Raw genomic sequence first — 27529 nt, 5'->3', positions numbered from 1 at the left:
TGAGGTGTTACAAGTTATTACATTCGACATATTGAAAGCCGAATTTGATATTGAACTTCGCAAAACTAGTAGCCTTGTTTTCAGGCTCTAAAACCCGAAGGCCGAGGCGGTTCCTTCCTCGGCCGCAATCGCAAGGCGCAACATCAACACATTTTACTCCTCGGCCGACGAGTTGGCACGCCTCCCGTACAATTGAAGGACGTAATTAGCTTATTAATTACTCAACATGTGCCCCACGTAAGCTTGGTAGTTTTTAGGGTCAATACTAATAATTAAGAAAAATTAGTTAATTAAATGATGATCGTGGTATACGAGAAGTCTTTATTCTTCATTTCCTTGGGTTTTGCAAATTTTTCAAATGATATGGTTATCCACATCAGATACCATCTCAGGTGGTATAAAAATATAGTATAAATACCATTAGTCCTATCTATTAGAGTTTTCCTTGCAAGCAAAGACATCGTGGTCCAAACCTTCAATGTTGAGTCATCCATATCAAATACACCTTGCCATCTTCTGAAGTTAGTCGGGTTTAACGTCGTCGCGCTCATTTTTAGCTGCAATGGTTATTTTATACGATGATTGCACTACAAAGAAATTGATCTTAGAACACAAAAAATAAAAATAAAAAATTAGTGAAGATTACTATCGCATTTAAAAAAATAACGATAATTTTTTTAGCTAAGATTAACAGCCTCGCGCTCTTTTTTAGCTGCAATAATTCTCAAAACCCAGTAACAATTTTTTAGTGCAGATGAGTCTCGCAAAGATGAAGGCATGTTCGAGGATTAAGGTCTCTAATTGGTAGATGGCTCAGATGGAACAAAGTTATATGTACAGAAGTTGGTAGAAAAATGAGGAGCCGAAGTTTTACGCATGGAGAATCCCATTATGAGGAGCTTGCATATGTATAGTTTCTCTTTCTTTCGAGGAACTGGGGACGAACATCCATATCTATTCATTTCCTACAACCCAAAATATAAAATTAAAAGAAAATGTAAACGACAAGGTGAAGAAATTTTACAAACTCTCTTTGCCCGATTTGGATGAATTAAAAAATATTTGAACGGGAAAAACTGCTATTACATGTCATGCCATATTAAATTTGATTTCTCGGATAAAAAACATCGATGCTGTCATTTTTTATCGTTATTATTGATTTTGATATTTTAATATCTCTTTTGAAGATATTCTAACCAGAAATTTTCAGAGATGGAAGGAACCAGAAATTTTTCACAACTTTCTGGGTTTCATCTGCATGGAGAGAAAGTGGGGAGGAGAGATGGTGAGGAATAGCAGACAAGAGAGAGAAATATCGTTTTAAATTATAATTTTTAAAATTATATTAATAGTGGGACCCTAGAATGAAGGCAATTAAATTCTTAAATACTCGGACCTCTTCCACCGTACATCAATCCAAATGTTTAAAATTTAATGAAACGGTTAAAATTATTATAATAATTAATAAAGTTTTTATTTTTTATTGTTAAATTAAATTTTAACAATTCAAATTGATGGATCGAAAGGATTGGAATCTGAAGAGGATAAGGATTGGAATATGAAGAGGCTTCCTTTTCCAAATATACATGGTGAGTCTAGCTAGCTAGCTAGCTTTCTCTTTTGTAAATATATTAATAGTGGGACCCAAGAGTCTAGGCTATTGAAGGCAAATACACTCGAATAGTGGGAACAAAGAATGAAGGCAATTGAAGGCAAATACAGGTAAGCCAGTCCGTCTGGCATCCTCCTTTAAATTATATTAATATCGGGACCCAAAAATGAAGGCAATTAAATCAACATACACGTGGTAAGCGAGTCCGGCTGGACCTTTATAATTATAATTTGGATAGAAAAGTGTTATTATTACTTTAAAAATCTTATTTTATACTTCTTACAAATATATTTTTCTTTTCAAATATAGAAAGTTTGAAGTATAGAATGAACTTTTTAGAGTGTCAATAACAATTCTCTTAATGCTACAGAGGTATAATTTATAGATAAATTTTTCAGATTAAATGTTGATAAATGTACTTATTTATATTGACAATATTATAATTTTATATACTAATTTAATCTCTTTAATATTAAATTTATATTTTAGTCACTACTTAAGTACTTATAGCTATAGATTATAATATATATATATATTTATTTATTTATCAAAATCATTACTTATATTATAATCACGTCATTATATTATAATCACGGCTATATATTAGAGTATATGTAAGGCTTCTAAGCCTTGATATCCTCCATTATCCCCCAAATGTCTTCAGCTTCGACGTCCCAACCTTTATCTAAGTCATGCCAAAATATTGTTCCTAAAACCAATTATATTGAGGAGAAGGAAGATGGGGAAGCCTACCGGAAAATTGATGCCGAAATATGTAGAGAAATGCTGCCAAATCTTCCGAAAGAGAAGGGTTGGATCACTGAACACTTGGTTCAGTACAAAGGGGTCTGGCTAACCCCTACCTATGCCTTAAAAGCAGCTGTGCAGCTTCAACACCATTTCAACTTATTCCAAACAACCGGAAGTTCTACCAGCGCCGCCCATGGGTCGTCGCCCATATGCTTCTTGGCCACAATTCCGAAATCAGGTACGACGTGGCTTAGAGCACTCATGTTCGCTACACTCAACAGAAGCCTCTATGATCCTGCTTCTCCTCATCATCCCTTGCTCACAACTGGGCCCCACGATTGTTTTCCTTTCTTGGAGATGGATAACATGCTTGCAAACCATGATCACAGCCGTCCTGTATCCTCACTTGATCATGATCACGACGATCGTGACAGTGGTGATGGTATGATTAATAATTATGTTCCGCCTACAAGCACTACTCAACTCTTTGCGACCCACCTGCCTTACTCTTTGTTACCAAAATCTGTGACTACTTCTAATAATGCTTATTGTCTGTCAAAATTCGTTTACGTTTGCCGCAACCCTAAAGATGCATTCATTTCTTTATGGAAGTTCGGGAACAAAGTTAAACCAGTAAACACAGCACTTGCACCCTTATCAATAGAAGAAGCATTTGAGCTTTTCTGCCGCGGAGTCTACCCGTACGGGCCCTATTGGGACCATGTGCTAGGGTTTTGGAAAGCAAGCTTGGAAATGCCAGAGAAAGTTTTGTTCTTAAAATATGAGGATCTCAGGAAGGAGCCATCTGCTAATGTGAAGAGATTGGCTGAGTTCTTGGGTCAACCTTTTTCAGAGGAGGAGGAGAGCAAAGGGTTGGTGCAGCAGATCATAAAGCTTTGTAGTTTTGAGAATCTGAGCAGCTTGGAGGTAAATAAAACCTCCCGGACGCAACAGTACTTTGTTAAAGCCAATATTGTCTTCGAGAACAGTGACTTCTTCAGGAAAGGCCAAGTTGGGGATTGGAAGAACTTCTTCACTGATGATATGGCAAAACGTATGGATCAGATCATAGATGAGAGGTTCAGTGGTTCTGGATTGACATTTGCTAATCTATAGCTAGCCTTAAAAATTATTTGCTTAATCACTTATGTACTGTGCTTCTCTTTGGTCAATTTAACAATAAACTTGGCATATTAATTATGATCGAGCGGTACCACTATGAATAATAACAAGGATTCACTTTCGTGTTGCCGTTTCAGATAAATCATGTGTATATATCAATATGCGTGTCTAGTCAACTAGCTAATTCGCATTTTATGATCGAGTAGTATTATGCACATGTGTGTGTAAATGGGATTATGATGCAAGGATTTGCTTTCTCCATAATTGATATTTTTATACGTTTTCACAAATCGCGGAACCCTCCCTCATCCCCGCTCCCACGGTGTATTGCTTTTTGGCGGTCCATGCGAGGAGGTTGGGACCAAGGAAAATGCATGCACCACTTGTTGAACGACGATCATCGAGGGAACTGACCCAGTTAATTAGCATCGGAAAGCTGCAAGGAGAGAAGTCCGGAACAGAAGAAAACTTTGTTTCGAAAGCTAGATAAAAATCTGAAAAAAAAAAAAAACTCACAGACTGCAAGGTTCTCCGAGGAAGGAAAGAGTTGTGAACTGCAGAAGACAACGGTTGAGAAGGACAAAACACAGATTCGCCACAAACCAAAGCACAGAGTTGAGAACCAACGAAAACAAAGCTTGAGAGCGAAAGATAAAGACTGATTGAAATAAGAAACGGAAAGAAAGGTGAAAGAACACAGCCCCAAAAGAGCAATCCACGATGATCGAAACCTGGCATGGACAATTCTGACGTTTTCACTATAGCAATGAGAAAAAACAAACAAAAATCGAAAGCAACGAAAGTGCAATTTGGGCACTCGAAAACACCGGCCCAGCATGAGCAAGCCTCGACATTTTACTGTAGAATAATAGGAAACAGCACGGCAAGCCCGGAAAAACCCAAAGGCATTTCCAGCCTTCCACTATTAATGAATAGGGCCGGTCTCTAAGTTTTAGTGTATATAATTTTAAAGTTTGAGTACAAACAAGATAAAAATGTTACTTTATCACTTTTTTTTATATCACATTTGTACAATTTTTCTAAACAAGACGAGTAAACAATCAAAGAGGCAGTAATTAATATCTTGGTAACCTCTAGTTACTCTACAATATTTCTCATGATCAATTTATCAAAGTAAATATTTTTTATATAGGTAATCATTAAAAGATTATTCTTGCACACGAAACAAAACATGATTAGTTTTAACCTCCACGACGCAATACTTTGTTAAAGCCAATATTGTCTTTGAGAACAGTGACTTCTTCAGGAAAGGCCAAGTTGGCGATTGGAAGAACTTCATCACTGATGACATGGCAAAACGTATGGATCAGATCATAGATGAGAGGTTCAGTGGTTCTGCATTGACATATGCTAATCCATAGCTAGCCCTAAAAATTATTTCTTAAGTACTTGTGTATTGTGCTTCTCTTTACTCAATTTAACAATAAACTTGGCATATTAATTACGATCGAGTGGTACCACTATGTGAATAAAGTAATGTTAAGGAGATCAAATTTTGTAAATTTAATGACATAAGTTGATGATTGGATTATTACTTAAGTGTTGATTAATGTACTTATTTTTAATTGATGACACATTATCTAATTTGCAGATTTAGTTTATCTAGCATTGCTTTATAAAGAATAACAAGGAGTCACTTTCGTGTTGCCATTTTAGATTAATCATGTATATATTATTCAATATGTGTGTGTCAACTAGCTAGATGCAATTTATGATCGAGTATTATTATGTATATGCGTGTGTAAAAGGGATTATGATGCAATGGTTTGCCTTCCCCATAATTAAAATTTCTTAAGTTTTCACAAATCGCCGAACCCTCCCTCGTCATCTTCACTTTGGGAAATTTTTTGAGTGCCAGAAACATGGGTACATTTGTAAAAAATAAAAAAATTATTGTACCAAAATATAGATACATTTTTCAAAACCAAAATAATAGATTCTAGGCTTAATAATTTTGGTAAATTCTTCGATTAAACTTGACACGGAACATTCTTAAATCAAAGAAAAATAATGTACCCCATATAAGTTTAAAATATAGGTTAGAAAAAAATAGCTTAACGGATCGATTTTGTATAGCATTCGTTTATAAGATTAGTCTACATGACATGAGCTCTCAGAATAGGATCCTGTCTTACATTTCCATTTACGTTGTAGGGAAGTCATAACATTTTTTTTCCTCACATTTTATGTTTCCGAAAATGATCCTATCAAATATTTTTATTTTTCCTTTGAATTACTCGTGTGTGTGTGTATCCTATGCATTTTATGACGATACTGTAGGGAAGGTCCTATGGAAGAATAGTTCGATGCCAGGATGATCAGGGTCCCTTGACTTGCCAAATGGTTTCTGGTATACCTATATAGGTCGTTAGAGATGCAATACAAACTTATTTAAGATTAAAAATTGAAATATTATATGAATGTGTACATTTAAGATTAAAAATTTGAAAAATATTTTTATAAAAAATGAATAAGTACAAACTTATTTTAATTTAATTTTGAAAATGTTTTGAATTGAAAAGTAATTAGGAGTTTAATGAAGGTATGAGTATTAAAACCCTAAATCAATTACTAATTTTTATTTTTAATAATTATGTAATTGACTCATTAGTACATTAATAAGAGTGACTTTCATTAAAATTTAACAATTAATAAGATCTCAGTCAAGAAACATTAGTAAATAGAGACCAGATACTAATTTTTCCAAAATTAAATATTGTGCATCATTCTTCATGCTCACAGTTTATATCCCAATTTCTTCTACATCCATAACAAGTAAATTGTCTCAATTTTTCTTCGACCCCCATCACTGGTTAATTATGTTGACTAATTTATGTTGCAGGTATTATATATCAACATGTGTACTAATAGGAGTTTATATATGTACAAAGATGATTTTTTTTTAATTATTTTCATAAATGATTTGTGACATCTCATTTTGAAATTTAATATATTGTATTTTCAGTAGTAATAAAATTACCAAATGCCCTTGAGACACTACAGGAACCCTCAGCGTGGACCTCAATTTTTCTTCACCCTTCAACTCTTATTTTACTCTTTTAAAATGGTACTCATTTTAACAAACAGATGGCCGGAAATGGAACTCAAATTAGAATTATAATGAACAAAGTTATACCGAAATTGTGTAAATCTACGCGGGACAGTTTCAAAATTCGAAATTTCCCTCGTGCAGAGCGCACCACTGCTCGGATTTAATTTTGACAGCAAGTCCACCTCAAAAAAAAAGGTTGGTACTCGGCCTATTTAATCTACACAGTGAACAATAATAGACTTCATAAACGGTAAATTAGCCAAATGTTTCTCCACCCTTAAAAAATACGATGACACAAAGTCTAAAAATACACTGTACAAACGATCTCCAACCCTACAAAATATGCTAGCACCCAACCCATTTAAAATATTATTAATTTTTTTATAAAATAATAAATTTTATTTAAATTTAGTTTTAATTTCGGATAAAATTTTTAATCAATCTCTTCACGCCACGTGTCACTAACTGTTTACAATAATTTAGCTAAGATTTCGATAAGATTTTCAACCAATCTTATCACACCACGTGTCATTATCCAAATGTACTACTTTGTGGATATATTTTTAACCAATTCCGATACGTCATGTGTCATTATTTGTTTACAATAATTTAATCAAGATTTTGATAAGATTTTCAACCAATCACAGAGTGCCATATGGCAATGTTCATAACCTCATCCTTTCTTTTTTAGTCCATATAAACCTTACATCCATCATCATTCAGAAACCAATCTCAATACTTCATTTTAGCTCAAAATTCTTCTTCATCGTTTTTAAATCTTGAATTTTTACAACATCTTCTTCAAGAAGATTGTCCAAACAGTTCGAGGAGCAACAGAAAAGCCCTGCTCTTGTTTGAGTGCCGGGTGAATGCCCTGCCCTTGTTTCTGGTGGTAATTAAAGTGAGAGCAGTTGGGAATTAAATATAGTTTTGATGGGTTTTAAAAGCCCAGTCTTGTCAACCATTATCCATCACACACTCTGCTCAAACATCTCCCGTTGCCCCTGTCGCCTCTCTCATCCCTCGCAACTCTATGCCTGTCCTGCCTCTCCCCCTCCATAACTCTCCTTCTCCCTCTCGAAAAAACCGAGAACCGCCACTAAACCATCTTCAATGACCAACCTTTCAAACTTCCCAAAATTACCTAGGGCCCTCTGCTACTGCTTGGCCGTGCCACGTTCGGAGGAAAACAGAAGTTTATGTTTTGACTCTCGACGAACCCAACCGTCCCCGACTCGGTAAGCTTTAGCTTCTCCTTCTCAAGACGTTCCCTCAAATTTCCAGTGAGATATGATGTTTGCATGCGTACTGGATTTTTTCGGGATGCATTTTTCGTCGGGAATTACTTTCAATCAAGAGTCCTGTTACTTACCCTTTGTATCTTATCTTTGGCCATGGATGGTCAAAAAAAAACTTAGGTTAGTAATCATAAATCACAAAACTATAAACGAGTATCTTTTGTCTTGTGAAATATATTTTAATGTATCTGATCTTACTTTTTTGCATGTAATATTTAGTCACACAGTTGAAGCTACTTTTGACTTAAAATTTTGAATATTTAGTTAATCTCACAAGGTTAGAGTGCAATATCTGCACTTAGGTATAATACCGAGCGATTCCCCAGACTTCCTGTTGATTATTGCTTCTTGGTATGGTCATCTTTTCTTTCATGTTATAAGGGACGTATGAGTATCGAAATAGACTTGTTAATGTGAAGTATTTTGATATAGTTATGTTTTGTGTTCTCAGAAAATAGACGAGAAAGCAATCACAGAGGTATTTCTAAAAGTTTTGGGCAACCTTATAAAATGTTGCAGATGCCTGTGGAAATGCCTCACATGGAATAGGTAATATCAGCTTTAATGATCGCTTGAATTATTAATTATTCGTAGAGTCCTTTAAAATTTCTTTTATACACTGCTAATTGTTGTTTTAGATTCAGCGTACGCGATTGACTCTTTTCATTGATCTGGGGTTTTAGGTGCGAAGTGTTAAAAACACGGATGCAACATCATCTGGGGAGGTTACAGCCTACAATGTTGGTCGTCTGGAGTTGGCCAATGCAATTGGAGTTTACCTAGAAGTAAGTTTGACCTGAATTATATATGTTTTGCCATCTGTTCTTCATGCCCTTTGAGAGTTCTGTAATTTTCACTTTGTATCTATCTGTTATACCGTTGAAGTTACTGTGACTTACAATTGTGAATGTTTGGTTATCCCACCAGGCCAGAGGTCCAATATAAGCACTTAGTTATGTCGAGGAATTCCCTAGACTTTCTGCTGATTTGAGATATCCAAACTTACGGAGTTCCACAGGTATCCACAAAATTCCAAGATAACATATTCTAGTCTTTGTAAGTTTGGATATCTCAAAATTAGTGGGAATTGAAAGTGGTAATCAAATTGGTCTTCAGTTTTCAAAAAGTTGAAAATGAAATAGATGTCAAAAGGCCACGAGTTTTTCGAATTTGGCTTTCAATTTTTAGTTTTTAACTTTCAAGGAAATGAGAACTTAAAACTTAAAATTGAAAGGCTTTTATTGTTTCATCACCTTTTTTGTTTGTTGGACGGATAATTTTGTCTATTAAAAACCTATATACAATGAAATAATACTAGTCAATTAAAGATCAAAGAAAATACTAATTAAACTATTAACAAAATTAAAAAAATAAATTAATAGTTACAGAATCATACTGCAGAAGTGCGGTGCTTAATTTACACACACAATTTGATATGAATGATTTTAATTGAGATTAGCATAGGAGTTATAGGCTAGCATAGGAGTTATAGGCCGATGAATAGTTTAACCCAAAATCACTCACTATAATTGTTAATTAAAAATACATACTACCTTCAAAGCTAGGTACAAGGAGCAAACAAAAAAAAAAGAAAGTATATATATATATATGATGGTGTGCATCGCTTGCACCCGATCCATCATTGTAAGCAATAGCATAATGCAACTCTCGAGCACCGCGTCTAATCCCAACTATTGGACACTTACAACTACAGTTTTCTTTGCATTCTTTGTCATGGTTGAAATCAGGGACATAATAAAAAAATGTGGCCGCTTGTAACTCCATGTTCTACGTAGCATATATATGTTGAAAATGCAACCCTACGTCTTGGTTTACAAAGGTAGTTCCCCTATTAACAAGTGCTTCCATTGATGCATTACTTGCCTTAGACTTTAAATTATCAACTAAATTCTCCGTTGCTCTAAATTCACCACACACCAAACCAACAATAGATGGGTTTTCGAGAATTGTTTGAATTTTAAGGTTATCGCTTATTACTAAAGAAAAAAAATACAAAATGCATATGTAAAGACATTGAAAATAAAAAAAAATAGTGGATTAATTGAAAATAATAAATAGAGATAAAGAAAATTATAGAGAAAATTACTTCTGGTGTCTTCAAGATCAACGATCCTTGCATCCGATCCCAATGTGAAGCCATAGTCCAAGAGCATGGGTAAAACTTTAGTACCCGGGAAATTCTGTCATTTAAAAAGTCACTTTCTGCAGTAATCTATTCAGCCATGCTCTTGGAGCATGGCTTTACATTGGGATCGGATGCAAGGATCGTCGATCTTGAAGACATTAGAAGTAATTTTCTCAATAATTTTCTTTATCTTCATTTATTATTTTCGATTAATCCACTATTCTTTTTTATTTTCAGTGTCTTTAGATGTGCATTTTGCATTTTTTTTTCTTGAGTAATAAGTGATAACCTTAAGATTCAAACAATCCTCGAAAACCCATCTATTGTTGGTTTGGTGTGCGGTGACTTTGGAGCAACGGAGAATTTAGTTGATAATTTAAAGTCTTAAGGCAAAAAGTAATGCATCAATGGAAGCACTTGCTAATAGTAGAACTGCCCTTGTAAACCAAGACGTAGGGTTGCATTTTCAACATATGTATGCTACATGGAACATGGAGTTCCAAGCAGCCACATTTTTTATTATGTCCTTGATTTCAACCATGACAAAGAATGCAAAGAAGACTATAGTTGTAAGTGTCCAATAGTTGGGATTAGATACGGTGCTCGGGAGTTGCATTATGCTGATGTTTACAATGATGGATCGGGTGCAAGTGATGCACACCATCATTCGTATTTACTGTTTTCTGATGGAATGAGGGTGAAAAATGTTGATACTGCCAACGATTACGACAAGAAAATTGAAGATGAATTTGAACCAAGCAAGTCCTCTCCTCTCGGCCACGTCATGTCTCTTCTCGTTTGGAGCTTAAATTTCAATTTTCATAAATTTTGAATGGTTGATAGTTGCTACAAGTGTAAGTGATTTGCTGTAGTAATACAGAATCAAGAGATTCATAGCTTGTGGAACAAGATCTAGAATGGTATTTGAGAAGAAACATGCTCTCATAGCTTGTCTTCTTTTTTGCGGTCCACATTTTCGTGCTCTCATCCTTGCATTAGACAATTTTTGAAAGACCACCCCTTTATCCAGGTTAGTTTCCTTCATTTTCTTGCTGCATTTTCTGTTCTACTTGGACCTCCGTCGATCGATTTTCTCAATGCAAGTGTGTATCTGTCAGTTGTTAAAGAATCATGGAATGTTTTACGTCGATCGATTTTTCTATGGGCGTTGTTGAGTTGAAGGTAATCTTAGTCTATTAAAATTCCTGATTTTCACAAGTTTAATTAAGGTATTCGATTTTGGGTTGCCAAAGTAACACATTTTGCTGCTAAAGGAAGTTCTGGAGAGACTAGGGGTGGAAACAGGAGAAGGATAAAGGGAAATTTTATTGAGACTCATTTATCATCTTTTTACATTCAACATATATTTTTTATCTTGATATTCCGAAAGTGCCCAACAAATCTTTTTTTACACTCATAATGAAAAAGAACAAAAAAAAAAAAGTAAAATTACAGCACTAAGAACTTTCGACCACCCCATCTCTCCAAACCCCAACCACTCCCAATTTCTACCCATCCCTAACCCTCCATTGCCACCTCTCCTACCACCCACAACGAAAACTCCAAAGATCTCAGGCATCACTCACTCTAACTTGTCATTCAAGGACTGGATAGTTAGACAAAAGGTATTCGAGAACTTCATTACTCACTCTAATTTGTAGCAAATGAATAACTTTGAGGGACTTGAAACAGGGAGTGTGTCTACAAGAGTGTAGACTTGGATTGTCAAAACTCATTAAGTTCTCCCATGCATAATGCAAGAACTGCTCCAACATAGACCCTGTATTTCATTATTTGCACTGATACTAATACATAATAGCTTGCGGGCAAATGCATATCGTTGGAAGCTAGCAAAACCATCAGCGAAAAACTCCAACTCAATTGTTTGAACTCTCTTTTCTAATGCAGACTGAATCCAACTATGAATGGAACTTCCATTGCAAAACCTAGAAAGAAGCAAGCCTTGAGTCGTTCTATGTTCGGGTCTTTATGTTGTGCCAACACTTGATTCACCCATATGGTGTATCTAAAGCTTAGCTGGGATCAAATTTGAGAGTTATGGTAAACGCCCAGAGATACCACCATCACCTAGAAATACTTGTAGCTCCTGCATGCTTGAGCAGCAAGAGAGAATGTACAAACAAGAAAGATTAGATGGGGATAGTGATGGTTGAGATATTTGGGGTTTTCATTGTGGGTGGTAGGGAATGTGGTTGTGGGGGGTTGGAGAGGGGTATAAATTGAGAGTGGTTGGAAGTTGGAGAGATGGGATGGCAGGAGTTTCTAAGTGCTTATTTTTATTTTTTATTTTTTTTCATTTTGAGTGTAAAGAGAAAATTATTGCGCACATTTAGAATTTCAAGATAAAAAATAATAAGTTGGGTGTAGAAAGAGAATAAATGAGTCTAAATAAAATTTCCCAAGAGGATAGATAATAATGGTGTGGTGATGTGATAAAGGTTATTTTAGGAATAATAACAATGATTAATTTTACACGCGAAATAAATAGAAATAAGGAAAAGAAAACATAATCTGCTAAACGGGAAGGGTATTATAGTCAAATCGTTGAAAGTTTAAGAATCCCCAAAACTATTCAGAAAAATAAGCATTGTCGCCAAACATCTCTCTCTGTTCGACAAAAACAAACATCTCTCTCTGTGACAAGCACAAAACAATGAAACGCCGATTCGAAGGCGGACCAGGAGGATCCGCGGAGGGGGAGAATCCAATTCCGGCCCAACTCACAAAGCTCCGAGGTGAGATTCGGACTCCTAGTATTGGTATTCTTTTCAATTTTAGGTTTTAGGGTTTGTGAGGGGACGATTCTCTGTTTCAATTTTTGCTTTTAGGGGAAGATTGGCTGCAGCATTGTGTTTAATTAGGGTTTCATGCATTTCAATTCCGGCTGCATATGTTTGTTGCAATCTGCACCCTGTTTTTAAGGTTTTGCTTGACTTGATGCCTAATTTTTTTAGTGTTTAATTATTAATAGCCAGAGATTTAATTTACAATGAATTTTAAACCGATTTGTGTAGCTAAGCTAGATACTCATTTCTCAATCAATTAAGTATCGCACTGTCTTCTTGAGGACTGCTTTTGCTGCTTCAGATGTCAGAAACACGAAATTCTTCTAACTCCTGTCAACAAAATTAAAGCAGAACTTATAGAACTTGGGAAGATAATACTTACATAGTTAAAGCAGAACTTACAGAGCTTTTAGAACTTTCAGAACTATCGGGAGGAAAGTCTGAGACATACCTGTAGGAATTACCCACGCACGTAGGGATTGCAATTCGTTTAGTTTCGTCTTCCCTCGCGAACTTCTCGTTTCTTTTATGATGTTGCGTTTGAGAATAGTATGAATGGGGAGAGTAGCAGTTTTTCAGTTCTCCATTTAAAACGTGTTTCATATTTCTGAGAGTGTGAGAGTGGGAATTGTAAATTAACTTATTAAAAATGCTATCAATTGTGAAAGGTCAAATTTTTTTTTTGCTTTCATATATTAGGTATCTTACCAGTTATTAGGTATTGGTATAGTGTTTGTTCTCTTTCTAATATTAAAGTGGTCTCAAGTTACGAATGTCCTCACTCTCATAATTTGTTGAAACATATTTAGTTAATTTTTTTTTTTTTTTTGTTATGCCCCACATGAGCTAAATCTTTGGTCCGCCACTAATTAATGTATCTGTACATTTTCTCTAAAACACAGATGCAGATAAGAATAAAGAAAAAATTTCTGTTAAAGACTCTCCGACGGCTCATCTCACAAAAGTAGAGGCTGCTCAAGACTCTCAGACTCAACTCCAGCTTGAGGAGAAGAATACTCTTCCATCTTTTCTCAAGGAGGACAATAATCCCACATGCCTAGCCCGTCCTAAACTCATAATCAAGCCAGGCACATTTTCCTCTATGCCGTCTACTTGTCCAATTTGCTCTGAGTATGGACACTTTCCTGGTATGTGCCCCTGGAGGAAACGGCTCCCAAAGGGCGTAACTCAGGTTGGCAAGGGCTATGTAGTAAAGTGGGGGCGTGCTGTTTTTCTCGAGTGTGGTTATTGTTATGAGATTGGTACCCACATGCTTAATGACTGCCCGCATTTTAAAAAACTACTTGAGGAAAATGGAGGGGATGCGCCCTTGCACCTCTGTTTCCTCGGTCATAGACCACTTGCTGATTGCTGAAGCTGAGGAGGACTATGAAAATAGACTGCGTTTTCAAGTGAGTCGCTTTTACAAATGGTATAGAAAAATGTGCAATTTTTTTTTATTGTTGTCTTCAAATAAGGGTCATATTTAGCTGATTAAGGAGATATTCAATAACTATCTAATTAAATCAGCTCTTACGTAAAATTTATAATGTCTGCGATCCCAAAAAATTGTCGTATGGAAAATATATGCATTTTTTGTTTCTTCTTGCTCTTCGTTCATTATTTTTCATTACGAGCAGGGCAAATCAAATTTTCAGACAAGGATGATGTTTTTGTACTACAATGTGTCCGAAAGGAGTGGACCGACAGTGGCTTGCCATGTTACAAAAGGTCAAACATGCAAACAAATTCAACTAGAAAAGTTCAATGTAATACTCCACATCATTCGGCAGCGAATGTTTCCTCTTGCAAAGTTTGTCCATTGGGGTATAAGCTCTGGAGAGCCGAGGGAGGCAGCAACACAAATGAAATCAGCATATTTTCATTCTTTTTCTGCCTCTAAACAAGCATTTCATCAACCCTTGAAATTTTCCCAAACATTTTTTCGCACAATTACACAGATCTTCAGCGTTTCGCTTGGAACTGTCACATTTCTGTTTTTCCAATATATGGAACAATGCTACTCTTACTCATCCTCGAGTTTGAGTACCGATCAATGAGTGTAGCTTTCCTTCATCAACAAGTCTAGCTTTTGACTTTATCAGGTTTCTAGAACTAATAAAAGTTTTGTGATTTGGCAGGCCGGCCACTCGTGTAGAACAAGTAACTATTTATTACTTGTGTAGAACGTACTTGAGCATGAAGTATAAGTGTTAGTAATAAGAACTTGATGATTGAAAGAGTGAGATCGAGAATACAAGGGGGCCTGAACGGCTGAACCCAGGTGTTCTGGCTTACTTAGCTTATCCACTCACTTGGTTATACAAATTGTTAACTTTAACTATGTAGTTGATACAACTTATATGCTATTAGTCTTCTCAGTTCATGTAGATATGATTCGCTTATCTAAACTCCATATTATAACAGAACTCTCTTTGTCAACCAAAAGAGGTGAAAAGATTATTTAGTTTTCTATCACAACAAAAAAGTTAAGGGTAGTAATGTAATTTCATAAAACATAATTTTGCTGTTTTTTGTTTAAGCATCACTTACAGATGATTTAAACATCTCTAATTTTAAAAATTAAAAAAAAAAAAAAAAAAAAACCTCCCTCCCTCTCTCCTTACTCTCACGTTCTCTTTCACTATCTTCCTCTTTCCTTCAAATTTAAAAACAAAAATGAGACATTTCACATACACTTTGTGTGTGGGTTTACACTCGTTGTTTATTTATTTTAAAAGTTATTGTTGTTTTTTAATTTTTATACATGCTTTTGTAGACTCTTTTAATCTCAATAACTTCCATGTACGCTCCAACTGGTCTTGCTAATAACGTTCATCTTACAAATAGATTATATTTTTTTCTAGGTAAATTTTTTTTTTTTCTGTTAAATGAAAAACTTGTTGAATACCTGCCATCCGATTGGACTTAGTATATATGATGCAAGTGTCCAGAGTATTTCAGGCTTAGATATTCTTTTTCTTTTGTAATGAGGTATCACATATTTTGGCATATTCATAGGACCTCTCTACCAATGCTTGTCATCACCTAAGGGAAACTAATTTCTTGACTTATGATATGCAAGTTAAGGTGTCATTAGGGTTATTGTGTTCTTTTTCACTCTATGTATGTCTGTTGGGGTTTTTGGAATTCTCAAATATGGACAGATCTTCGTGATGGAGAGGTCTGTTAGTACTTGCGTATTTAATTTTCACGCTTGTATGTTAAATCGAGTGATGACAGATATGAGATCGACATGTATGTGAAAGTGCCTCGTAAAGTTTATTTTATTTTATTTTTCTAAAAACAAGTTCTATTTTTTGCAGGTTTGTGCTCTTTTGGTTGGTGGAAGTAAACTTTTACATACTTTCTCCAGGCATGGCTACTCTTATTCATCCTCGAGTAAGAGTAGCTTTTGACTATATCCTTAGTTTCTCTTAGGCATTTTAGTTCAATATGAATATTAGGACTTATTGTATTTGTGCTCTGTTTTTATATATCGAGTCAGTGTATCAAGTGAAAGTAACAAGTTTCAATCTGCCAGATTATACCTCTTGCTGAATCTGGAACAAAGATGGGGGACCGAACAGAGCGGAATCGTGATGTCAAGAGACAGGATAAAGGATGGTGCGGTGCGGCTTAAAAATCAGACTTGGGGAAGTGACGAATCGATATCTGCGAGTGTTGGGGTAGAAGAGAAAGAGTGTGTGTATGGCTGAGAAAACCAAACAATCGAAGTGAGAGCTGGCGACTCGATTAGGAAGGTTTATAATTGCTTCGCTGATGCTGTGTTTTATGTAAAATGGGGAAAAGAGAGGAGTGCTCAGATATCCTTGTTTTGCTTTTGGATGCTTTGATAAGTAGTGACAAACTGTTTTTTATTCATATGAATCAATATTTATTTTGTTTGTGCACATGTGATCGATTGCCTCCGTGACTAGGGCCTCTTCGTATTAATCTCATTGTACCCGAGTTCAAAGCTTTTTCCGTTTTAGTGCAGTTTTAGATTAAAAGGCAAATTCAAATTAAATACGCAGAAAATGACCCAATTTGTTGACTCTCATCCATCAATACTATTTTAAGAAAACACTCATTTTACCCTATTTTTTAACAAGTTTTAAAATAATTAAATGGGCCAAATCAGATAAATGGTTTTAGTGGTCATAAGGTATTTGGATGATACGGTAAGAAAATTCAGATTTAAAATCTTGTAGTAAAGTTTTTTAAAATTTATTCCAAATTTTAACGTCCGTCCTTTTTCGTTAGCCTGCACGTGAGGGATCCCACTACCTGCATTAGAGCAGTTCCACAGGAGGTGGAATAGCCCAGCACCCTGTCCAAAACAAAGGCCAGCACCTTGTCCAAGTGCTTCGGCCTGCAAAACAGCCTGGCACCCAGCCCAAGCCAGGCAACAGACCAGCCCATTTCGGACAAACCTAGAAGCTGGCCTATTTGGCTGGCGCGCAACTGGGCGCAAGTAGGAGACAAGGGTGCAGGCGGCGGGGCCCACTTGTCAGCCCACTTTTGTTTACCCGGATGAGGGCTACGTGGCCCTCCTCAAAGTCGTTGGATTTCCAACGGCTAGTTTTTGTAGGCTGTTGGATTTCCAACGGTAAAAAAAAATTAAATTAAAATTTTAAAATGGACCATCCGATTACAGATCAACAGTCCACATTTTTTCACCAAAAAAATAAAATAAAACAAAAAAAAAAGCCCAACAGTCAGAATTTTGACCGTTGGCCACGTGGCAGCTCGTTGGCTGTTGGATTTGAATATTTTTCAAATCCAACGATCCAGATTAATTGACAACATTAAAACTTATTAAAAATTATGATTTTTTAAAAAAAAAATACAGAAAAATTTTAAAAAATTAATTTTTTTTTCTATAAATACCTAACCCTCATCTTCCACCTTACACCATATTTCAATATTTTCTACACTTTCTACATTTGAATATTTTGTACACTTTGAGAGAAAAAAATGACTTCGTGGAAGCTTATTGAAGATGTTACGTTGTGTGAATGTTGGGTTCACACTACTCATGATCCGATTACGGGTAATGAGATGGATAAGCAAGAAATGTGGAGTAAAATTACGAAAGCGTTTTGCGATGCACATGGAAAAGATGCCAGATCTAGTCAATGTCTTCAAGGTCGTTGAAAAAAACTCAACGCATCCTTTACTTGTTGGAAAAATGCCATCTCTCATGCTTCCAGTAATCTGCGTAGTGGGACATGTTTAGCGGATCAGGTAACAATATTTTTATTTATTTATATGCATTCCACCCACATCAATATTTTAATTTATTTAATTTCTTATGTAATTTCTTATGCAATTTTTATGTAATTTCTTATGTAATTTTTATGTAATTTATATGCCTCATCTTCGCATCCACCTTCGTCAAGATTGACCAATTCTTCCTGTTGTGCCAACAACCTTTTCTGATGCTCTTGCAACTGTTTATACACTCTCCTTGAAGAAGACATTGTAAGAACTCAAGATTTGAAAACGATAAAGAAGGATTCTGAGCTAAAAAAAAGAATTGAGTTTAGTGTGAGGATGGATGTAGGGATGTAGGGTTTATATGGACAAAAAAAGAAAAGATGAGGTTCTAGATAATGCCACGTGGCACTATGTGATTGGTTGAAAATTTTATCGAAATTTTGGCTAAATTATTATAAACAGGAAGTGACACGTGGCGTGTCGGGATTGGTTGAAAATCTTATCAGAAATCTATCTACAAAATAGTACGTTCGGATAATGATACGTGACGTGACAAGATTGGTTGAAAATCTTATCGAAATCTTGCCTAAATTATTGTAAACAGGAAGTGATACGTGGTTTGTCGGGATTAGTTGAAAATCTTAGCGGAAATCTATTCACAAAATAGTACGTTCGGATAATGACACGTGGCGTGACAAGATTGGTTAAAAATCCTATCCAAAATTAAACTATTTTTTAATTTATTATTTTATAAAAAAATTATTTAATATTTTAAATAGACTGGGTGCCAGCGCATTTTGTAGGGGTAGAGATCGTTTGTGCCAGCGCATTTTTAGATTGGGTGCCAGCACATTTTTTTAGGGGTGGAGATGCTTTGGCCTATTACTGTTCATTAGGGTATATTACTGTTCACTAAAGTGGATAAATGAGTTGGGTGCTAGCGCAAAGTCCTTAGGGGTGGAGTTGCTCTTAGCAGACCCCATCGAAAGCTTAAGTTAAAGGTGTCTGATTTCTTTTACGGTCTACTACCAAAGCAACATTTTGATATCGATACGAAACCAAATTACCCATCAAACATATAATCAAAGAATTGCAAAAATTAGAGGTCCAGTTGCAATATCTCAAATATTTAGGCAAAATTCCTACGAAACCCACATTTTCTTGGCACAATTCAAGAACATTAAAAAATTAATAAATTGGATGCAAGAACTAAATCAAGCCAATCAAATCCACGGTCAATTTGAATTGGCATAGAACAAATCACGAACTAAACGGTTGAAATAGTAAACAAAATCCAACCCAAAACACCCAATTTTGTCACTCTAGAACCAAACAATTGCAAACCCAAATAAGAGAATACCCAATTCAATCACAACAACAATTGAAAACAAAAACAAGAATTGGAATTTGTAAAAGAGGAAGTCAATCACAACAACAAACGACGACAATTGAAGAACCAAACCGAGAGAGTGTGGGAAATTGGGAATCGATTTGGAGAGCGTTCCTTTCAGTGTTGGGTGATCGCCGTCAATCTCAAGAGCCGGTGGAAACTGGGTTTCTAGGTTGAAATGCAAGAATTGGAAAAATTGGGTTCAACGATTAAGGCGAATCAGAGGTCTAGAGGGGGAGAGAGAGTGGAACGGTTTGGTTAATAAAACTCACGTGTAGTCTAACCGAGGAAGAGCGAAAGTTTACACTATGTTTGGACGGAAGAAATTAATTATTTTAATAATTCTAAATTTTTTATTAAGTGTTTAGTCATGTGACATAAATATAGCAGCCACGTCAGTATAAATGAGAATCTCATATTTGCCATGTCATCACTTAACGGTTAATTTAACAGATTTTGTAACGGTTATATGAAATTAAAATATTTTAAAGATATTATATGAAATTGTAATTGTACCGAAACCTAAGGAGATAAAATGCGATGTACCAAAAAAAAAAGGCACAAGACACGCATTTTGTGCGTTTGAGAATTTTCTGAATTGACAAACGGTCAATGATTATTTTTACACGCAAAATAAGTAAATAAATAAATAGAAACTAAGGAAAAGAAAGCATAATCTGTGAACTGTGAAGGGTATTATAGTCAAATCGTTGAAAATTTTACTATCCCCAAAACTATTTCACTAAAATAAACAAAAATTGTCGCCAAACCCAAACTGGTGCCCCCTTCTCTCCCTCTCTCTCTGACAAACGCAAAACCATGAAACGCCGGTTCGAAGGCGGACCAGGAGAACCCGCGGAGGGGGAGAGTCCAATTCCGGCCCAACCCACGAAGCTCCGAGGTGAGGTTCAGAGTCCTAGTATCGGTATGCTTTTCAATTTTAGTTTATAGGGTTTGTGAGAAGGACGATTATCTGTTTCAATTTTTGTTCTTAGGGTTTGTGTGGAGGAAGATTAGCAGCAGCATTATGTTTAATTAGGGTTTCATGCATTTCAATTGCGGCTGCATATGTTTTTTAGGATTCCGGTGCTGGAATTTAATTAGGGTCCCAATTTTTTTCGGTGTTTAATTATTAATAGCTAGAGATTTATTTTACAATCAATTAAGTATTGCAACTTTGATTGGTTTTCCCAGTTACTGAGTAGAATTTTAAACCGAATTGTGTAGCTAAGCTAGATACTCATTTCTCAAGCAATTAAATATCGCAGTTCTGTTTGATTTGGCCTGGCCGGCCACTCGTGCAGAAATATTTCAAGTAGCTATTTCTTACCTGTGTGGAGCGTAATTGAGCATGAAGTAGTAAAAAGTACATGATGATTGAATGAGCGAGATCGAGAATACAAGTAAGGGCCTGAACCCAGATGTTCTGACTTACTTAGCTTATCCCCTCACTTGGTTATACAAAGAGTTAACTTTAACTATGTAGTTGATACAGCTTGTAGGCTAATAAGACTATAGGTTAATATTTGTGCGTTCACATAAAACAAATCTATACTGTTGAAAACTAAAATGCATTATTGGATAATTGTAAATTAACTTGTTAAAAATGCTATCAATTGTGAAAGGTCAAAATTTTTTACTTCATATTTTATGTTTCTTACCAGTTATTAGTTATTGGTATAGTGTTTGTTCTCTTTCTAATATTGAAGTGGTCTCAAGTTACGAATGTCCTCACTCTCATAATTTGTTGAAACATATTTAGTTAATTTGGTTTTTTTTTTTTTTTTTTGAGCTAAATCTTTGGTTCGCCACTGATTAATGTATCAATGCTTTTCTCTAAAACACAGATGCAGGTAAGAATAAAGAAATAGATTCTGTTAAAGACTCTCCAACGACTCATCTCACAAAAGTAGAGGCTGCTCAAGACTCTCAGACTCAATTCCAGCTTGAGGAGAAGGATACTGTTCCAACTTTTCTCAAGGAGGACAGTAATCCCACATGCTTAGCTGATGAACTCATAATCAAGCCAGGCACATTTTCCTCTATGCCGTCTAGTTGTGCAATTTGCTCTGAGCCTGACCACTGGTATGATATGTGCCCCTGGAGGAAACGGCTCCCAAAAGGCGTAACTCAGGTTGGCAAGGGCTATGTAGTAGAGCGCGGGCGTGCTGTTCGCCTTGAGTGTGTTTATTGTTATGAGATTGGTACCCACATGCTTAACGACTGCCCGCATTTTAAAAAACTACTTGAGGAAAATGGAGGGGATGCGCCCTTGCACCTCTGTTTCCTCGGTCATAGACCACTTGCTGATTGCTGAAGCTGAGGAGGACTGGGTGCATGTGTGCTGCAGCTTTTGAATTACCGTTTCATTTTAGTGCTCTAGGTTATATATATGTTGTTATCTTTTTCTTCTGCAACAGAGTTTGGGACTTCATCTACATTTCCTACCTCTTCAACTATCTCTTCAGTTGTTATCTTTTCCTTCTTCAAGCCATCTTCTGCAAGCCTTTCTTTTTCTTCTTCTTCAAGCCATCTTCAGTTGAACCTCTCTCAATATGCGAACCCCATTTTCGCATTTCAAATATTAGGACTTATTGTATTTGTGCTCTGTTTTTTATATATCGAGTCAGTGTATCAAGTGAAAGTAACAAGTTTCAATCTGCCAGATTATAACTCTTGCTGAATCTGGAACAAAGATGGGGGACCGAATAGAGCGGAATCGTGATGTCAAGAGACAGGAAAATGATGGTGCGGTGCGGCTTAAAAATCAGAACTTGGGGAAGTGACGAATCGATATCTGTGAGTGTTGGGGTAGAAGAGAAAGAGTGTGTATGGCTGAGAAAACCCAACAATCGAAGTGAGCTGGCGACTCGATTAGGAAGGTTTATAATTGCTTCGCTGATGCTGTGTGCCGGCAGGAAATTTTTAATGAAATTTTAGAGGTTTGTGAATAGTGTAAGACCATCTCCAACCAATCCGGTCTAAGGGTCATAGGGTCGAAAATACCTTGAACTGACACAAAAACCGTATCCAATTGAGGGCTAGGCCAAAGGGCTTGTGGACTTCACCGGACCAAAACCAGCCAATCAGGCTAGCAGGCTGACCGTCTCCAGCCAGCCCCTTTTTTTTTTTTTTTTGAGGATATTTTTTGCCCAGCCTACTTTGTTTTTGGATGATATTTTTTTTTTTTTTTTACCAGCCTACATTTCTTTTTGGGCAAATTTTTTTTTTTTAATTTCTAATTTTTTTCCTACACCATTTCTCACATACTTTTCACAATTCTATACTATTTTATCTCATTTCTAATAATCTTCCTATGTCCCAAAATCTTATTTTAATTTAATCAACTATATTAATTTAATTAAAATAATAAATTATGTTTGGCTAATGACCCTTTGGCCTCCTCAGTTGGAGATGATTTTTTGTCACAGAGCTATGTTCGGCCTATGGCCTTTGGCCCATTCGATTGGAGATGTGAAATATGGCCTGATAGTGTTCATTAAAATATAATTTCTTAGAAGGTTATAGGGCCAAAGAGAGTCATTTGACCCTCGTTTGGTTGGAGATGGCCTAATAGATTACAAAGGGATTGACTTCCAAACCCTTCCGTATGGGAGCTGCCAGGAGGAGCTGCCCAGCAATTCAGTTTTCCTCGGTTATTATTGAGCTTGCTTTGGCAAATGTAGTGCAGAAGTTCGATCGGAAACTGCCAACATCAGCTGAAGATTTAGATATGGCTTGCGTAAAGGATCTCCTCTTGAACTCCATCGCTGTTCCACATCGATCGTCAGCTTGCAAGGGTTTGCATACATTGGGCGTGCAGATCATATGGAGGCCTTGGCTACTCTTGTGGGTGTCCAGTTGGTGCAGCAGCTCTCTCAATAAATCCTGGATTTTGTTTCAAGGTCGATTATTTAAAGGTGGTCATACTGCTCCAGCAAGTACGTACCCTCTCTTTTTAGTTAGGCATTTTCTTATGTCTATGGTGATTGCGTGCTTAACCGCACTAATCACGTTGATCCAATTTTTGCCTACCAACGTCATATGTGCCTGCTTTCATCATCTTCTTGATCTTCAGCGACACTTAACATTAACAAATTAAGTAAATAATATTAAAAACTTATCAAATATTTGAAGGATTTCAACAATACAAATATAATTAACATTAATTAGTTTGCTAATCATCGATGTTTTCGCATGATATGTTTACTGCGGGTACTGATACCACACATACAATCCTAGAGTGGGCGATGGCTGAGCTTATAAGGAATCCAAGGGTCATTGACAAGTCACAGGGTGAGGGGAGGGGTATGGTTGCAAGCAAAACAGATAGAGAGGATGATTTGGTCGAAATGCACTACTTGAAGGCGGTGATCAAGGAAACTCTTCAATTACACCCTCAAGTTCCGCTACTGATTCCCAGGCTGTCGACCAGCGATGTGAAAATACATGGTTGCAACATTAAAGCCAAGACACAAGTACTGGTCAATGTATGGCAGACTGCAAGAGATCCTAAGCGTACTAAAAACTGAACATCGAAAGTACCCTCTAGAGGCCGCCGTTGTCCCGTACAAAATTCCGTCTTTCTGAAAGTGTAAGGTAGAGAGGGAGCTGCAGGGTTCCAACAAGTGGTTTAGATTGGATTTGCTGTATTTGGTGTTGTACTGGTTTAAGAAGTTGCCGTACTTTAGTAAATAACTATTAATTTCCGATCGTCCGTATTGGATAAATACTTTTGCTGTATTGTATCTGTATTCTTGTATTGGGTTAGACAAGAATGTATGTACTTTTGTTATATGCTATCATATGCTTGTGCATCTTTTATCGAATCCAATGACGCTTCAAACATTGAGAAATTAGGGAAATAACAGCTACTAAACACAGTAGGTAGCAGGTGTTCCAAATTCTCGCACCGAGCCAATTCAATAAAATTTCAATGCAAGAGTCAAGAGCAATACGATTGTATCCACACACTCAAAAAGCTACCATGAAAGAATAGCACTTGGAAAAGAAAAGGACAATCTCGATACAAGTACTTCGGTTCTACACAAATTCGGAGAAAAGGAGAAATACAACTTAGTTTTATCTAATTAAAAGTGAAAACGCACAAGTTGCTATGCTGCTCTGAATTTCATTGTGACCGCATTCAAATTGCAGAAAGCCTACCTACAGGTCAATGACACGAGATAGCTTCTGGATACGGTTCAATAAGAAGTCCCCTTGCTTGATGGTTGCTTGGTACAGTGAATTCTTAGCATCAGGACGATTGGTTTCTAAAACACCGGCAACTTTGTCAATCTTGCAATGAAGCTTCCCTGCTGCAATGAAACGAGATAGCTCCCTGTATGTCGTAGAATGGGTTACATACATACAGAAAGCACTTAAAAGTAAAATACTTAACAGCATCTCCACGAAATCAGGGACCATATTTTTTTAAACTATATAAAGTAAACCTGAAACGAGGTAACCATAAGACTCAGTCACTTACAGATCAATGAAATCCACGGTCACGCCAAAAGCTTTAGCCATAGCTTCAATAGTAACACTCTTGTAGGACTCCAAGAACTGAGAATAAACAACAGTTCTGATCTCCCTCATGTAATACCTGAAGTGTGGGTGCAAATAACGGTCCAACTTTATCTGCTCTGTCAGGCCAGCTGAAAAACAAAAAATAAAAGAAAGAAAGAAATTACAACCATGAAATTTATTGATTTGGTTGATATATGACAGGACCAAATTGAAGCTCAGGTAGCTTATGAACATGCAAACCAAAAGTCTAATATCATGCAGATAGATTAATGTATCATGTCAGACATTTATCGCTGCATAGATCTACTTACCAAATGCTTTGAAAAATGATTTGTATTGGCAATCATATAGAGAGTTCAAAAACTCTGTAAGGTAGGGAATTTTCCCAATCACTGTCAATATTTCTGGAGCATCCACGACCTGAAACGTATTGTTTGAAATTAATAATTTCTTGTAAGAACAAACATTACTAACACAATGGTAGAAACATATAAAACAAGAAGGCGAAATCACAAAAGATGTGGTAAGAAAGCAGTTTACCTTTTGTTTTAAAGAAACTCTGTCCAACGATATAATGCTTGTAAGGACGGTATAAAATATGAAGATGTCATACGGAAATATCTCATAAGTGGTGAAGGTAGAAATGGAATCCAAGAACAGATCAGCAGCCTTCTTAAAATTGCGAGTGGACATGCAGTATAAGCCTTCATACACCTTTAAACGGTTCTTCCTTTCCCAATCACCACCCTCTTCAAATAAACTGATATCATGATACAATGGTTACAAACAAAGCTCAACTACCAGATTTAAACAAAAAAATGCAGGTCACAGATCCATGTCACTACTACTTACTTCTTCGCTTTGTCAATACTCTTAGAAATGAGGTCAAAATCCATGTAAAAGAAACCGAGTTGCAGTGTATGGAAGACCAAGTCCATCTTTTGCCCAACTGCAACTGTCTTGCTTTCCGTTACCTTGAGTTGTTCCAATGCTTTCTCCTAGGTTCATAAGGGAAGAAGTTTAAAGTCAAATTGGAGAATACCACTAAAAGGGGGGAAATAAAAGGCAGATATGACTCGTGGAACAAATAAGTTACAACTTATATACCTTGTCGCCAATACGAATGAAGAACAGGGACTTGGCCAGATGAGCTTCTCGAACCTCACTTTCCCCTAAGTTTTCTTCCGCATCAGCAATCCTAAACAAAGGCAACCAGATAAGCTACTTGGTAAAGGAAACTATTTGATCACAACAGCTATAATAATAGCACAAATAACAATGTTCTTCAAACTGGAAAATTCAAACACATATTGTCATTCTACTTAGCCCACTGTAAAAATCCCAACGGTTGGTCAACAGAGAACTCATACTCAAGTAGCATCCAATCTCACAAAACTAAATCACCTGTGTAAAGCCTAATTCAACAAGTTATCCAAGTTCTTTTCCGCATCAGCAATCCTAAACAAAGCCGACCATATAACTAGGTAACGGAAATTACTTGATCGCAATGGCTATAATAATAGTATAAACAACAATATTTTTCACACTATACAATTCAAACAAATCTTGTCAACCTGCTTAATTAACAGTAAAACGCCCAACGGATTGCGAATAAGTTAATGGAGAAATCATGCTTCATCAGCACCCGATCTAACAGAAATACATCACTTGTGTAAGCCTAGTTCAACAAGTTCCTAAGTAATTGCGAATTTTCATAGCTTCGAATCTCACAGTGAAGAGTTCAAAGCATAAATTTCAATCCCTATTTCTTTTTCTCACAATTCTCAGTAACCAAACAGAATCTGGACCAAAGCCAAAATTAAAATCGGAAAAAAAAAAAACCCAATAAAGCACTCACTTTTCATCGAGCTTCTTGAGCTCCTCCTGGTTCTTCGCTCTCATCGAGTCCATAACGCCCTGGTCCAGCTTGAGCACCGATTCGGCGACTAGGGTTTCGTACAACGGCGCCATATCTACAAAATCCCCCAAACCGAAACTCAATTCCCGATACGCAAAAACCGTAATTGAACTTACAGGCAATGTGAAAACCGGTTCAGTTTAGTAAAAAATCAGCGATGTTACCGTCGTCTTTGACGGAGGCAAAAACCTCCTCCCTGAGTTGGACCTTTTCGATGTCCGGGACATCGGAATGGGAGAGAAGGAAGAGTTTGTTTGCGAGCACGAGGTGTGGCTGCTGCGTCCCCTCTTGGGCTTCCATTTGGAATCGGTGGTGGAGACTCGGTCGGTGAGTTAGGTCTCCGAGTGGGGAGTTCTTTGTGTTTGCTTGAAGGAGGAGGAAGTGAAACGACAGTGTTTTTTGGCCTAGTGAGGGGTGTTTCTTCTCTCGCTCCGTAACAGGTTTGTCTTTTTCAACACGAAAGGTAAATTGGTAATTAAGGGAAGTAAATGGTAACTTTATAGTCTTTTTATGACACGATAACTAGAGGTTGGCATTTGAATGGTGAACCGGACCGGATAGAACCGGAAAATTATTTAAAAAGTTGCTCTTCAATTGAATTTGGTTACAAAAGTTATAAAGTTATAAAATCGTATAAGACTCATAAATTCATAATGTGGCG

At 36.4% G+C, this 27529-nt stretch overlaps 2 protein-coding genes and 1 long non-coding RNA gene across 13 annotated transcripts; 2 read left to right on the top strand and 1 right to left on the bottom strand.

Moving 5' to 3' along the window:
* The first annotated feature begins 2213 nt into the window (after positions 1-2213).
* On the top strand, positions 2214-3565 carry LOC137711504 (flavonol sulfotransferase-like). Its single transcript, XM_068450742.2, has one exon. It carries the CDS (start codon positions 2267-2269, stop codon positions 3476-3478), a length of 1212 nt encoding a protein of 403 aa, XP_068306843.2. The 5' UTR covers positions 2214-2266; the 3' UTR covers positions 3479-3565.
* Positions 3566-7196: 3631 nt separating this feature from the next.
* LOC137710337 (uncharacterized) lies at positions 7197-24250 on the top strand. Of its 11 annotated transcripts, XR_015963458.1 has the most exons (11): positions 7197-7795; positions 8307-8404; positions 8539-8640; positions 8783-8873; positions 10882-12757; positions 13711-14220; positions 14449-15092; positions 16135-16210; positions 16353-16572; positions 22304-23362; positions 23664-24250. It is a non-coding gene; the product is annotated as an uncharacterized LOC137710337 (long non-coding RNA). The 11 variants fall into 11 exon arrangements; XR_015963456.1 differs by lacking the exons at positions 22304-23362; positions 23664-24250 and having other exon boundaries at positions 10882-11031; positions 11120-12757; positions 16353-16724; XR_015963459.1 differs by lacking the exons at positions 22304-23362; positions 23664-24250 and having other exon boundaries at positions 14449-14539; positions 14950-15092; positions 16353-16724.
* A 59-nt stretch (positions 24251-24309) lies between these two features.
* On the bottom strand, positions 24310-27328 carry LOC137710462 (26S proteasome non-ATPase regulatory subunit 6 homolog). Its single transcript, XM_068449484.2, has 8 exons — positions 27033-27328; positions 26809-26923; positions 26058-26148; positions 25803-25948; positions 25491-25710; positions 25262-25370; positions 24910-25078; positions 24310-24762 (listed from the first exon to the last, which is right to left on the bottom strand). The coding sequence occupies exons 1-8, from the start codon at positions 27166-27168 to the stop codon at positions 24588-24590; spliced, it is 1161 nt and encodes a 386-aa protein (XP_068305585.1). The 5' UTR covers positions 27169-27328; the 3' UTR covers positions 24310-24587.
* Positions 27329-27529: the final 201 nt, after the last annotated feature.

Source organism: Pyrus communis, chromosome 6 (genome assembly GCF_041283825.1).
Source record: "Pyrus communis isolate YQ-2024b chromosome 6, ASM4128382v1, whole genome shotgun sequence".
Classification (NCBI taxonomy): Eukaryota; Viridiplantae; Streptophyta; class Magnoliopsida; order Rosales; family Rosaceae; genus Pyrus; species Pyrus communis.
The sequence above is the reverse complement of the archived record's forward strand: the minus strand, read 5'-3'. Positions and strand labels throughout refer to the sequence as shown.